The 15,570-nt window shown below is 41.8% G+C and overlaps 1 protein-coding gene across 4 annotated transcripts in view; it reads right to left on the reverse strand.

Moving 5' to 3' along the window:
• Positions 1-10,408: 10,408 nt before the first annotated feature.
• Positions 10,409-15,570, reverse strand: part of otud7a (OTU deubiquitinase 7A) — a 70,607-nt gene continuing 65,445 nt past the window's right edge. For all 4 annotated transcript variants that reach the window (XM_089128006.1, XM_039695160.2, XM_089128004.1 and 1 more), the window contains 3 exons: positions 15,201-15,315; positions 14,399-14,483; positions 10,409-14,162 (listed from right to left, as the gene is read on the reverse strand). In XM_089128006.1, the coding sequence (XP_088984132.1) occupies positions 12,645-14,162; positions 14,399-14,483; positions 15,201-15,315 (1,718 nt within the window). In that variant the 3' untranslated portion in view covers positions 10,409-12,644. The remainder of the gene's footprint in view (positions 14,163-14,398; positions 14,484-15,200; positions 15,316-15,570) is intronic.

Consider the following 15,570-nt stretch of genomic DNA (forward strand, 5'->3'; position numbering starts at 1 on the left):
GAGAAATAAACGAATAGTTGAAATAAAGTCGTTATTTTTGTTGTTTTTTTTGCGCACAAAAGTGTTCTCGTCATTTGATAAACTTAAGATTGATCCCCTGTAGTCACTTGGACTATTTTAACAATGTCTTTAATTACTTTTCGAGGACAGCAAGTCATTCCCTCAAAAAGCCTATGGACTGTATGCAGGAGTGATCTTAATATCTTAAATATCTTAATTTGTGTTCCGAAGATGAACGAAGGTCTTACGGGGTTGGAACAACATGAGGGTGAGTAAATACTGACAGAATTTTCATTTTTGGGTGAACTAACCCTTTAAGCTGGAATTTACTATGACCCCGTATTCTGTTCTGCTGACAACCAATAGACTTTTGTACACGCCATTCAGATGCAGTTCTGAATATTTCATAGACAGAACACTGAAACAATGCAGAATACAGTTGTGCAGTTTGAGGCTCTTTCAGAACTATTTACTTAAAGGGATAGTTCACTTCGAAATTAATTTTTGGTATGTTTTAGCTTACCTCAAGGGCATCCAAGATGTAGGTGCCTTTGTTTCCACAGTATTTTCAATTTTGATATTTTTTAGGTCCAGCTGTTGTCTGTCAGTCATATAATGGAAGTCTATGGGGATTCATCAAAGAGCATGCACAGAGAAGTCCAAATTAAACATGATTTAATGACTTGTAAATGTAAGCACACACTGATGACCTAAGACACAAAACGAGCAGGTTGTGTGAGAAAACAAACAGAAGTTATATCGTTTTTACCTCTTGTAACCACGGCCACTTCCAACTGATCTGAAGGCATGGGCGCTTCGGTCTGCGCAGTGTCGGCCCAGATCTGATACAGATTCCACATGGCCCAGATGTGAGCTGGATCTGGGCAGACACTTTATTGCTGTTTAGGAATTTTATGATGCTTTTATGTTGATTTAAATGCTTTTAGAAAAACACTCTTGCGTTGCATGGAAAAAGAATGACCAGCATATTCTTCAGGATTTCTCCTTTTGTGTTGCACAGAAGAAAGTAAATGATGATATATATATTTTAACAGCTTGCTATAGCTTCAAAGTTTCAAAGGACCAAGCCCAAAAAAAAGAGATAAATACAATTTTTATTTTTTTTAAAAATATATATACATTTATCAGATGAAAAACTTAAACTTAAAAAAGAAAAAACTTTTAAACTAGAAATTTTGCCCTATGCAATCAACTGAAATCGACCTTAACTGAAGTTAAAGTACTAAAATGAAACTAATTACTAAGTTAAAGTAAAAGTAAAACTTTAAAATATTAATAGACAGATAAAGCTAAATAGAGATATTAAAAAAACACAAACTAATAGAAATGACAAAAGCACATAACAAAACTAAAACCTAAACAAAAATTAAAATGACAATACCTCATTCCACCCCATGGAATTCGCATGTACTCTCTGTGGCCTGGATATGGGCCAACACTATGTTGCTGTGGGACAAAAAAAAAGGCAAATTATCATTATCATTCAATCAAGAGAAAACTCTTTCTCTCTTTAGAGGGCTGGGCTGAAGCCTTCCTGGATGAGACACAGTGAGCAGGGAACATCTGTCTCTGGAGACACATAGATCACAGACACACCTAACCTAGCATCTATTAGCTAAAAAAGTCTTGTGTATATGAGCCGTCTAGGCTTGTACAGTAGGTGGACACAGTTCTGAAACCAATTAACACTTCAAACTTCTGCATCAAAGCAGACTTAGATGTAAAGTTCTTTCATTTAAGGTGCTATAAATAATTTTTCTTATTGCCCAATAAATTATTGTCTAGCAGGGCAGCTAAAGCCTAGTGCACACTGTTCTTTTATGACTGCACAAATCAAACAAGAAAAATGCCTCGGTTACGTATATAACCGAGACATACGTCTGCAGATGTGTCTGCAGAATTTGCATGGCGTAACTCCGCCCCACCTCGTGGGAATAAAAGGAGAACTGCGGCAATATGCAGATATGTTTCTTCGCTGAGGAGCCAAAACTGAACTTGGCTGTTCCAGCGGTTCCACACTCAGGGAATGAGGGTTATATCCGTAACGAGACGTTCCCTTTCATTGTCACTCAGTTCCGTCGGATGACAACGAATGGGGATACCAGTCTAATCGCCACCTTCACAGCTGTCTTCCAGTGCCCTGCATAAATCTGAGATCCCTGTCGTGAGACTGGCATGGACGAAGGACTATTTAGCACAGAATTACCAAGGTACACTAAGGAGCATATCCCAGAGTTTAACATAAATATGCAATTACTACCAACCCAGGAGGGGGGTGTCCAGCCGCAGGTGGAATATTTCAACCCCAGGGGTGGCAAGGTGGCTTGCCAAGGGAAAGACACATGCTCAGAGAGGCTTACAGTGGAAATACACATGTGGGGGTCGCCCACAGGAGGCACCCAGCCAACGTGCAGCCAGTAGACACTGGAGTCGACGTCAGCAGTGCTGGAGGAATGTGCTAGAGCCCAAGAGGATGCCACACTCCGGGAGGAGTGGGCAGTCACAACAAAGGGAGCACGGTTGACCTTGCTGCTGTTACGCCAAAGCAATGGCATCCACCATTCAGTGGAACAGCCTTTGATTGGAGAGAGCCTTCAGCTTCCTAGCATAAAAGACAAAGAGCTGGTCTGAGGTCCTGAAACACTGTGTTCTGTCTACATAGGCGTGGAGAGCTTGTACTGGACAGAGCAGTGCCAAGGCTGGGGATGCAGGATCTCTTCCAGGGGCAGCGCTTGCAGGTTCACCACCTGGTCCCGGAAGGGAGTGGTAGGAACTTTGGGCACATATAAATGGTGCCCTACCCTCTTAAATGAGGCCAATGCAACCCGGAGCACTGTCTTAAATGAAAGGAATTTAAGATCCACTGATTGCAGAGGCTCAAAGGGAGAACTCTGCAGGGCAGTTAGAACCACTGAGAGATCCCAAGAGGGAACGAGAGGAGGACGAGGAGAATTCAGTCCTCTCAGGCACCTGGGGCACTAACTGGGTCATGATGTGCAGTGATAGACCTTCAGGGTGGAGGGAGACAGCCTTCACTCCAACCCTTCTTGCAGGAAGAAAAGCACGACACTGACCGGGCATTTTCTGGGGTCTTCTCGGTGAGAAGAGAACCAGGAGATGAAGAGGTTCCACTTCTATGCGTAGGCGTGTCACATGGACGACGCTCTAGCGGAAGTGATGGTAGCCACCACCGCTGGTGGTAGGGTACTCAAACCTACCTTGCCATAGGGTGCCCCGTCCCTGAGAAAGGAGGTCCTTCCTCAGAGGAATAGGCCACGGAGGTACTGTTGCGAGGAGTACGAGTTCGGAAAACCATGTCAGGGGGGGCCAGTGCGGCGCAACCAAAATCACCTGCTCCTGGTCCTCCCTGACTTAGCGCAGGATCTGTGCAAGGCGGCTCACTGGGGGCAACACATATTTGCGGCCCCGCAGCCAGCTGTGCACCTGTGCATCCGTGCTGAGCATGCCCTCGGTCAGGGAATAATACAGGGCGCAATGGGTCGAGTCGTGAGAGGCAAACAGATCTATCTGTGCGTCCCTGAACTGGTATCAAATTAGCTGAACCGACTGGGGATGGAGTCACCATTCTCCAGGGAGGGCTGAATCTGTGAGAGCTCGTCAGCTGCACAGGCTGCTAATGGCCTGAAACGACCTCAGAGGCTTCTGACTCCATATGAGTAGGTGGCAGGAGAGTTGCTATATACGGAGTGTAGACCACCTTGATGGTTGATGTACGCTACAGTGGCAGTATTGTCTGATCTATTGTCTATTGTCAAGACGTACTGCCAGCAACTCGAGGCAATTGACATGCCATAGGTGCAGGGGTCCTCTCCAGGACCCTGCGGCAGCATGTCCATTGCACATGGTACCCCAGCTTGTGGTGGAGGCATTTGTTGAGACAACATGCCGGTAAGCTCAATCCAGGGGCACTCCAGCCCATAGAAAACGTGAGGTTCGGCCACAGAGTGAAGGTCTGACGGCAAGTCGGAGTAACTGGTACTCAGAGCACGCGGCGTTTCCATACCCACCTCGGGAGTAAGCTGCGAACCCAAAGCTGAAGGGGTCTCATATGAAGCAATCCAAGCAGGAAAAGTGCCCAGGGAGAAACACACACGCTGTTCAGTTCAGCAGGCAGGAATATGAAACTCACTGGAACTCATCATCACACCAACACCGTCTGGAAGCTGCTCGTCTACAAGATTTTTGAAGATGGTCAGAGAATAGGCTGTAGGAGTGAAGAAAACTTCTTGGCTCCGAAGCAAAAACATCTGCATGTTGCCAGCGTTCTCCTTTTATACCCACGAGGTGGGGAGGAGTTGCCATGGGTCTGCGGAATTTGCATGGCGCATTTCTTTGCACTTTGCACATTGACTTATTTTGCTATTCGTCCAGCGAAATCCCATTTGTAGTCATCCGATTGAACTCAGAGTGACAACGAAAGTGACTTTCCATAGCTAAAATTTTCATTTTTGGCCAGAATTTACTATTTGCTGCAGATCTCAGCTAGAAAGACCAGAATCAAGGTAAGTTCTTCATCTTCTGTCTATCAGTCGATTTAAAATGGTCTAGACCGATCTGAATAATTTTGTCCATTATAAAAACACATAAATATACCTAACCAGTGAAAAACTGCAGCTTTTTTCAAGATGCAGAGTTAATCCATGCTGTTAGAGTCAGTCCTCTTGTTTTAATTTAAATGCTTGTTGATCTTGGCAGAAAATAAGCATACATATTTATTAGAAGCTTAATATCCTTTGGTCTCATCATGTCACAGATTAAACAGACACTGCTGTTACCAACAAAAAGATGATAATTAGCATTTCTGATAAGGGTTTTTGTTCAATTTTTTTTCCCATAAAAATGGCAACACAGATCACAGGGTGTGTCTCCATCTCAGGCCTACTCCAGTCTCTGCCAAAAGAGCAAAAGCTGTTGATGGTTTCAATTGCATCAGTAAATCTTGTGGACGCACGCAACCACACACACACACACACACACACACACACGAAGAAAAGACAGGTCTTGTTCTTTCTCTGTCTCACTGTCTCTTTCAGAATAACCATTGAAAAACACTCCCACCAGTGAGTATTTTGGTTGTTTCCTTTCTCTGCTCATACACCGCCTACACAGGCTGGGCAGATTCACCTGCACAAAGACCTTTATGTTCTCTTCCAATCTTTCTAAGATCTTGATCTTTTTTGACTACACATAGACAACCAGTGTGCAAAAAGGCTATGTATATATATATATATATATATATATATATATATATATATGGGATCAGCTAACAGGCTTAATGAACCCATGCAAACCAGCTAAACTTTGACCCATTGCTGTAAATAGTCAACAGAAAAATGACAAAAAAATGTTTTAGAACATGTTTTTCATGAAAGAGATACTTAAGCTCTTAGTGCACTAATCGGGCTAATATAGCCATGCTAACCTGCTAAACCTTGACCCCTTGCTGTAAACAATCTATATTAGAGAAAAAAAGGTTAGGAACATGGTTAGGACAAAAGCTCATATTTCATGAAAGATATGAGATTTTAGCACACAAATGTACATTTACATGTATTCTAAGCTTTTATTCATTGTGACTTACAAATGAGGAATAGAACTTACTAACCTGCTAGCCATGACGCCTTGTTATCCACCTTATTTTGCAATGCGGAATTAAGCTATTTTTTTGTGAATGTGTAAGACTTCAGATTAATTTAATGCTACATGGCTTGACATTAATTACCAGCCACTGGGGCTAGAAGTTACTAGCCACTCAGAATTTTCACTGGTCACAATTTTAACATCAGTAACATGGGGGAAAATGGCCATTTAGATATTTTTAATATTATCTCATAATTTGGCAGCAGGTATATTAGGATGCTGTCACTTTAAGATCTGACGTATCCAATATACTGTTACACATGCATTTTTTCTTTCTCAACCATTCACTTAAAACATAACACACACTTTGGGTGTGAGCACAAAATCTGCACCGCATTCCCCTGAAATTTAAGCCCTGTAACAGCAACAATATTAATTCGGAGCAAATATAATGAGTAAGGGGAGGATGGTTTGTGTGTCAACTTGCTGTTGGGGAGATAAGAGAATGAGAACAAGAACGTGCAGCTGGTATCGTGTATGTATTCTGTGTAAAATGAATGAGTATTCAATATATATTGTTATGTACTGAAAAATCTATATTTTTGACAACATTTTGCACTTGTTATTTCAGTTTTTCAACTATTGTAAAATGTATATATTATAAAATTCGAGCAGCCAAAGTGGCTAGTAGGAGTGACTGCGTTACACTCCACTGCTGAAATCCACCCGCATTTGGTGGGTGTTAATGTCAGGCCCTGTCTATAGGGAAATAACATTAAAAATAAGCTGGATTAACAGCCTACTGAAAAAGAAAACGCACGGGGGAAAAGTCCATACAAAAATAGATTTATAAGGAAGACCGTTTAGCTTTTTAGCATGCCCAGCAGGCTAATGCTATGCTAACCTTCTAAACTTGACCCCTTGCTGTGTAAACAACACACAGAAAGGAGGGAGAAAAAAACATACACACTAGAAAATACTTGGGAAAATGGATAGCACACAGAATTACATGGAGATGTTTTAGCTTTTAGTGTGTTACCGGGCTAAAATAGCCATGCTAACCAGCTAAACCTGGCTGTAAACAGTCTACGAAAAAAAAAAAAACATGAGGACGATTTACATGGTAGAGAAAAGAACAGAATTATCAGCACTCTTTTTCTTGTTTTTCAATTTTACATTCAACACAGCACATACATCAGACATTTAACTTTTTTCGATTATTTAAATGAATCGTTTTAGTTATTTATTGAACATTTGTTCAACAAATAATTTAAAGGATTAATTTAAATGATCAGGTTAAAAGATGAAACATCTGTTAGGCCTATACATGTACTGTGTTGCATAATGTAACATTTTATAGGTTTATTAATTATAATATTTATCCACAATTTTTTATTGAACATTATTTATTGAAAATAATGAACACTTATTTTATTGTTATTGTTGTTTATATGATTTATTACTATTTTTAAAAGCAATAAGCCATGCATGTTACCATAAAATTACCACAGGCAAGCTAGTTTTACAGTCCTCCGCTACAGTAAGAACCCCTCTTTACCCATGTTAAACAATTGCTTATTGCTTTAACAGTATGAAATCTATTTGTAGTATCAACAGTCAGGAGAGTCACGATTGTAAAGTGTTTCCGCTGTGGGCCACATACAATGGTACACTATCGCTGCCTCGTGCTGCCTGCTACGTACTGTAAGGCACAATAAAGCATTGGCTGCCGTGTCACAAGACCTCTTAACATTCAGTCCAATAAACACATGACGGCATGTCATGCCCAAGTTGAGCACATTCTCCGTCTTCCTCCACCAATGCAGGAAAGACATGGATCACAAACAACATTTTAGCAAAGAACTGCATGACCTTATCTCTCTCTCCTGTTTTTCTTCTCACATTTTTTTAAACTAAGCCGTTGAAGAGAAAGTTGGATTATTGACAAGAGACATCTGAGAAAAAAAAAAAAAAAAATCGTAGGCAGGGTGATGTTTTGAAGAGAGCTGCGCACAAACGCAAACTAGGTCATGGGAGAGCCGTACAGGGGCCGTTCAGTTGATTGATAGATGGCAGTGTTTCTTTGCATCTCTGTCTGTGCGTGCTGCCTTGAGCGGAGATGAGATCATGTGGCCTGCTTGAAAAGAAAAACATCTTTTCCCTTCTGCTTACCCCTCGAGAGGTCAGGGCGCTACACGGATGTCAGTTGTATTTTGGTTTTCGCATTCAGGAAAGGTCTCAGAGTTTTCTAAGAGAAAGATCCAAGTAAACTCACCTGTCTCTTTGAGAGATTCAGAAGAGATAACATTTTGAATTTGCCAAGTTTCTGATCAAAAGTCAGAGCAGCGGTGTGAACGGATGGAGGGGGGCGGGGAGGTTGTTGGGGCCGGGGACATGAGACCCTGCCCCTTTTAACGCTAATAGGAAATTGCCAATTGCGTGTCGTATTGCAGTCTGTGCACGCCACCGAGTCAGAGGTTTTAATATGAACTCAAATACTCAAACTGAATTAACTTGAATCATAATTTCATCATTTGTTTACAGTGCAAGTTGGTTAGGAGGTTAGGAACACACATGGGTCATTTTATTTGATAAATCCACAGAAGCAGTGAAACACTGCTTCTGATCTGCGTCTGATCCAAGTCCACCAAGGTTGTTTTCTAGTTCTCGACTAGTTTTCTTAACAATGTTTGAGTTACAATTTCGTTTTGGCTGTTTATAGTAAACCTACATATGTGAGCAGAGAAATCTAAGCATTTTTCTCTTACCTGACACTGATTAAAATGGGCAGTCTTCACAGTTTCCATAATTTGGCTCTATTTATTGATTGTATATGTTATTTTTTAGTTTGACACCATCCATATTGAAACTAAATGAAAGCATGCCAAAGATTGGTGCGCAAACGGTAGCTCAGGAAGGTCAAAAACACTTGAGGAAAAGCATTAGAATAATACAACATCAGCAATCACAGACATCAGCATTTGGACAGGATTAGACTTCTCAGAGGACCACTGAGTTTGCTGAAAAACAGAAGGCAATTTGCTCTAGAATTTTTACTGAGGTTGTGTGAGAAAAAACACAGATTCGGATGAGATTAAAATCACAAAGTATGTCTGTGAAACAAAAATTTCTCGAATTACCCCTGGAAAACTAGTCCCGTCCGAATAGGGCTTAACTCTTCTGACTGCTTTGTTGGAAAAAATGGCGGATGACGATTGGTCAGTAAAACTCATGGCAAAGGTTGACTTGTTTGCGAAAGTCAGAGATTATATAGTCATATTTGTTTTGTGTACCAGTGCTTCTGTACGATTGTAAGGTAAAATCAACATGACATCATGACTTTTGCGTAAACATACACGCCACTTTCGAGTCAGGTGGCGTGTTATCTCAACGCATTTTGAACTATCCGCTTGTATGTCTACGCCATTAACGTCCGCGTCATTCCGCCTGTACACGCAGTCAAATCTCCAGTCATGAATGCCATTAACCCCAGTGACGGTTAAGTTTAGGGATGGGGTTGAGGTAAGTCATATCTTTTTTTTACCTAGGATGGTAAGGGAACAGTCATAAATGGCATTAACCCCAGTGACGGTCAGGTTTAGGGACGGGGTTGAGGTAAGTCATATATTTATATATACAGTAATAACGTTAAGTCAACGGCATTCATAAACACGCTGAAAGGCGATTATGCGTCTTGATAGCACAAATGGAAATACGAATTGGCGTGTCATACACACGCTACTTCATGAGATCAGTCTGGGTAAAATAAAAAACCTTGACAGCCCTCCCCCACATACACGAAGACCACGATGCTTAAATTAAACATAAATGAGATTTCCACTATTACTAAATTTAAATTTGTATTGTTTATTTTATCATCATACTAGTATATAAACTAAATGAAAACCCTTGACTACTTGATACTATAAGGACCCCTTTTTAAATTTGAAATCCACTGACAAAACTACAGTGAACAGGTTTGCTGAATGCAAAGTCATTTTTTTCATCTTTATGACAGCTGGAACAGTTCAGTTGTTGGCAAAGTGCCCTAGTTTCTACATCAGCAGAATTATATCTTCGTGTCCATGTGCCAGAGTGTCTGTGATCCTTTTACAAAAAACTTGAGAGTATCTTATTTCACGACAGTCGTAAAATTACTCACGCATGATGCAAATGACAATTGTCAATAACAGATAAGCCACCAATGTATTTCACAATTCATAATATCTCAGAGTCTCAAAGGTAGATGGCCTTAAAATATGCATGACTATGGGGTGACCCAAATCATTAAGCTATTTACCTCCTGTTCTTTATAGTGACCTGATTTGTGCTTTGTCCCAGGCCATTAAAATCCTTCTATGTACAGTATGTGATGAATGTTCATCTTAAATGAACGTACAACATAACAGAGAGTTCACTGTCTGGGTGAGGCTTTTTCGGGCAGATGTTAGACAGGTGACTTGAGGAGCAGCTGTTTGGTGCTGTGTTTCATGCTAATGCCATGTTCCACGACTCACAGCAAATACTTCCGGGATATGGAAGCTGACCACCAAAAGACCTGCAGTTTTTTCCAGGATTTTATTCCAGTTTCAAGGCTCAATCTTATGAGAAGGCAGACAGTCTAATATGGGTGTTGTAAGCTGTAGACTGAAACAGCAGCCTAGGGCGCTGCTCAAATTACAGAACGTTGAGGAAAAACACACACGCCGGCACGCAAGTCTGCTAGCACTCAAGCACACACCTTTCTTCCACATGAACAATTAAAAGAACCACACGGACACCATAGTTAACAACTAATCTTATTTTGTCTCTTTTTCTCCTGCTATTTACATCGGTACCTAATGTGCAAATTAATAATTTAAAGTAGTGTAAAACTCTCAAATGAATACAAAATCATATTTTACAATTCCAGAGACCGTGAGAGTCCATGAGCTTGTCCAATATAAAGGAGGGAGAGGAAAAGAGGAGGATGGGAAGCAAAAGACATAATTGTGGAGGTGTAGAAATGTGGGAAGAGAACAAAGCAGTGGACATCCTTGGCCAGGAAAGACAAAACACTCACAGAGACACAGAGTTGGTTACCTGGACACTGCCACACAACAAAACACAACAAGCGCTGCTCTTATGATAATCTTGTCCATTGAGTAGAAAAGCACTTGGTGGGACCTTTGCTTAGCAGAGGCACACAAAGTGGCCAACACGCTAGTCATGCTAATTAACTTGATTGTTGCAGCTACCTGTAACATCCTGATTTTCTAGCACACAATGAGAACTAGCACTGTGAGCTGTGGTACATTTGTATGTTTGTTAGCCAGTTAGTCAGTCAGCAGCTTAGCATGTTGTTGTCTGTGACTGTTTTTGCACTGCTGTGAGCAAAATCTGAAGTGAAAGAAAAAGAAAAAGGTAGGTTTGTGCCATTAAATGTCCAGTTTTTACACATCGAGATTTGGCTAAATATATTCCACAAATTGTCAAAGAGTAAATTAATATGAGCTTATGTCAAAACTAAAAATGACTGAACCAAGCAACATGTGAAAATTTTGTCCATTGCTTGGTTTAACTGGGCAGCTCCACCCAAAGTGCAATAATTGGTCTATTAAACGTAAAACATGTTCTGATTGGCTATGAATTTGTTGTCACCACATTTTTCACTTCCATGGTAGACATAGACATATTCCACACTGCCTTGTTAGAACATGATTTTACACTGCTGTGTAATATATGAGTCAAAAAATCTAAAATGCTTTTCAGAGGTAGTTTTGAACCTTTAAATAACCAATTTTACATTTATAGATTTAGTTGCTTCTATGTATATGATTAAGACTAATATACCTGAGGACAAATGAAATGGAGGTGAGGGACCTTTTTGGCACATGAGAGGCAAGCATGGCAGTGTTAGCATGAGTTAGCTACAGAATGTTGATGAACAGTTGCCAGTTGCTTGTAGCCAAGCTGTGCCAACAGGTATCATACAGTTTACACATACACAGTTTTATAAGCCTTCCACCTCCAGTCCAATGCTGAAGTATAAACTGTTAGGGTTTGCATTTCATACTTGTATCCTCAGGTAAGGTGGTTCTTGTAATTTAGCATTCGCTAGCATGACTGTTATATATTGCAAATACAGACAGCAACGAGTGGAAGTCAAATGCTTACTGTATCGGATGTCAAGTAGCACACAATAGTGAGGTTTCATTTGATATCGTCATGATGGAATGCAAACCCTCCTATGAAAAGGCTTTATATTAGAATATAGTGCATGATGGAAAGTCACAAGATCAATTTGAGAGCACACGTTGATTTGCAACATATTGAAGATTTTCCACCATAATAATCCTTGTACAGCAGACCTTTTACAATCATATCGATATCCCTTAGAATCATTTATGGTGAAAAGTAGAATATGGCTGACGTCATGAATGCATAGATAAAAGGGGGGAGGGGTGGCGGTTGTTAACAAACTTATTGCTTTCAAAAAAATCGGAGTGCTGAACAGTGGACCTCCCTCCCTTGTAATTATTTGCAATGCGCAGCAAAATCAATGTTATTCGGCATTAAGATTCCAAAGAGCTATGCTGTGAAGTATTGCATTATAATGAGCTCTAAACTGAGTTTTCCTTTCTATGATTTGGGAAACTCCATTAGAGACGGACATATGCTTTTACATCTCTTTCTGCATGTACAAGGAGTTTTACAACACAAATTGAGCAAAATGCACAGGCGAGAGCTTTTACTCTAGAACAAGTAAAAGACTGAATTCAATTGGACATAGAACAAACAATAACACAATCTCTGGCCAAAGCTGTAAACTGATTCTGGTTGCACTTCCTGTCATTGTAAAGCGATGTCTGTCCGCTATTGAGAGTAAAGTAACAAGAATACAAGGAGGCCGATCTTAAATCTAGTAGGAAAATGTTATGCCAGTTCTTTGTATCACTTGCAAAGTGCAAAAAGGTGGTGGTGTCGCTGTTCTTTTCACGCACATTAGGGGTGGCTATATATGTGTGTGCATGTTTGCAGGGCTATCCAGGTCGGTGCACCTTCAACTCTCGTTCCCTGCGTTTCAGCTCCTCTCTATAACAGTAGGAGCAAAAGTTCTCCGTCTCGGGTCGGCCATAGAAGGTGCAGTTCTCCCTCCTGCAGCGTTTCTGCTGAAAACAGTACATTGGGCAAACACCACTCTGCCCTTTGGTTTTGTCCTGCCCCAGCCAGGCATGGGGCATCGGGTCCTCATCTGCAAACTCCAGACAGTCCCGGATGTCGCCAGTGTTGAAGCCGTTGGTATAAGTGTGGGACTTGTGTTCCCCAGGCATGTTGTACGGTAGGGTGTCTACGGCATTGACAGTACGGATGCCAGACAAGCGGGCTGGGCTGTAGCTCTGAGAGGACAGTGAGCGGTTTTGCTGGGGGTAGGTGGCACAAGTTTTGAGAGTGCCGATCATTGGCTTGTAGGACTCATCTTGATAGCTGGATGACTGCACATTGACATCCCTCAGGTGGATGACACTGTGCCTCTGGATAGGTGGTGTATGGCTATAGTGAGCTGAAACAGGGACTGGTCCGGGTCTTTTAGCACCGTTACTAGGGGAGGAGAAAGGGACAGGGGACATGGAGGATCCTGGGACGGAAACGGGGATGGGTATTGGGATGGGAGAAGCAGCAAGCTTTGGGCTTCCCCTTTCTTGGACCTTCACAGCCAGGGAAAGATTATGGCTAGGGTGCAACACCGGTGAGCAACTCTCGGGTGGAGAGCTATCTGAACGCTCCCTTTGGAAAACACTCTCCTGCTCAGGCTTCTTTAGTGCCACCCCATTGGTCTGAGGCTTCTTCTCAGCCTCCGCCTTTCTTTTCTGTTCCTGCTCAGCACTGAAGCGTTCTTGGGCACTGCTTAGGTAGAAGCTGATCATCTCCTCATGAAATTGGTGTCGATGGCTGGTGAGCAGCAACCCAGCAAAGATGAATTTACGCTCACCCTGCATGGCTGCTCGAAGGATGTTCAGGCTGAGTTTGACATCTGTGCTGTACTTCCAGTTGTCTAGTGTCCGATCACCCGAGATTTTGCCTGATCCTGGCAGTCTCTCAACAGGTGAGCTACCAGAAGCACGGTCTGTAGGCGAGGGACTGGTTGTCTTCTCTGAGGAGGATGTGCTGGCTGACTGGCCTGACTCCTCCTTGCTCCCTTTCCGTGTTTTGGAGTCCTTTTTCTTAGATTTCTGCTCTCCATTCTCTACCGTTCTACCATTTGTTGAGGTGGACTTGCTGATCTTGCCATGGACAAGTCCTCCAAGTCCACCCATATTCTTCTTAAGTTTGATGCCCAGAGTCTTGCTGAAGCTGCCCAGTTTGTTGGCCACTGAGTCTGCCCGTGTTTTGTCCTTGTCCTTTCGCTGCTTGTCCTTGTCTTTCTCCTTCATTGACTTTCCATTATTGAGGTTGGAGTTACTGCAAACAGACTCCCGGTCCGAATCCATGGATTCAGCCAGAGACTGTACATCCTCACCCGCAGAGGCAGTTGGCGACTCGGGCTGAGCCAAGGGAGCCTGTAATACACATATCGGTCATAAGGACTCAAAACTGATGTTACCGTTAGCAAAGTAATTTTGTCAAACATTACATATATACATAACCACCTAACCAAGGGCTTTAGCAATATGTGAAAAATAAGGTCAAGCGTGTTGGAGCTTCAGGGGGTGGCCCGAAATGCCCCTCAAAACACATGTACATGGCCCTGCCACCAGGAGAATTTTTGTCATCTAATAAATGGATGACCACTTACCCTTGATTCAGAAGGAATTCGAATCCATGTTACATTCATGTAGTTGTGCAGAAGGTTTAGTTTAGCTTCCAGTGATAGAATCAGACTAGAGTGAGAGGAGAACATAGTCAAACTTCTTTTCTAAAAACCTGATTTGTAGCACAAAAGGTTTTTATCAGCTCGAAAGAGGTCATTTCTTACGTGCCAGTGAAGGAATGGTAGAAATTACAAGGCATGCAACTAGGAACTCAATCAGTGCATAAATCTAGTTTCCAGGGAATGACAGCAATTAGTTTGTATTCATCATCAGTCCACTATGGAGCCAATGGAGTGGGGGCCAACTCATTACAGTTGCTTTATCGCAGATGTTTGTTTTGTGTCTCAGTTCTTCCTTCTGTAAATCATAGCTGGGGTGGTGCTGCTGCAATTTATTTATATGGTTTAATTGGCTGACCTCTGGAAAAGCACTGGAAACATCCTACACAAATCTTCTTAACCATAAGACAAAATGCAGGAATATGCAACTGATAAAAGTTTGGAACATGTACGGGGTTAAATTATTGATTAATGAGGCTTTAAGATGAGTCATTCAAGTTCAGGTCGACCTCTGTGAGGATAATGTGGCCTGGTGCCATGTGCTGGGACCTTCTGGATAGATTTAACCCTTCTAAATCCTTCATATGGTAAAGAAAACATAGCTAGATGCCCTACCTGACCTTTGTCTCGTTCAAGCTAGAGCACGCTCACGAGTTATTAATTTAATTTAGCTAAGCTTGCTGTAGTGGTGGATAGAGGATGAGAGAGAGAAAAAGAGGGGTCTTACTTTGCCAGCTTAGCATTGTCATTGTCATCCCTCCCCCACTCCCAGTCCCTCCCAGGGTCCACCGCGAAGTGCAGCGCTAGCAGCTTGTGCTCAGAGTCAGTCAGTGGGATGACGGCTGAAAGGGAGGGACAAAAAGAAGTCATGAAAGATTTAGATGTAACATTCAAAAATGGGACGCAAACCAGGTTGCAACTAGTTTCAAAACAGATTGAAGCAAATAGGTGGATATTGGGACTAGGGAAAGAGTGTTCTTGCTCAGATTAATGACTAAACTGCTTAGCTTCTCTTAAAGGGATAGTTCACCCAAAACTTAAGGTTTTGTCATTATGTTTGATTTACATCCAACCTGTACAATAAACAGGTGGAGATT

The sequence above is a fragment of the Pimephales promelas genome, chromosome 25 (genome assembly GCF_988280905.1).
Source record: "Pimephales promelas chromosome 25, fPimPro1.hap1.1, whole genome shotgun sequence".
Taxonomy (NCBI): Eukaryota; Metazoa; Chordata; class Actinopteri; order Cypriniformes; family Leuciscidae; genus Pimephales; species Pimephales promelas.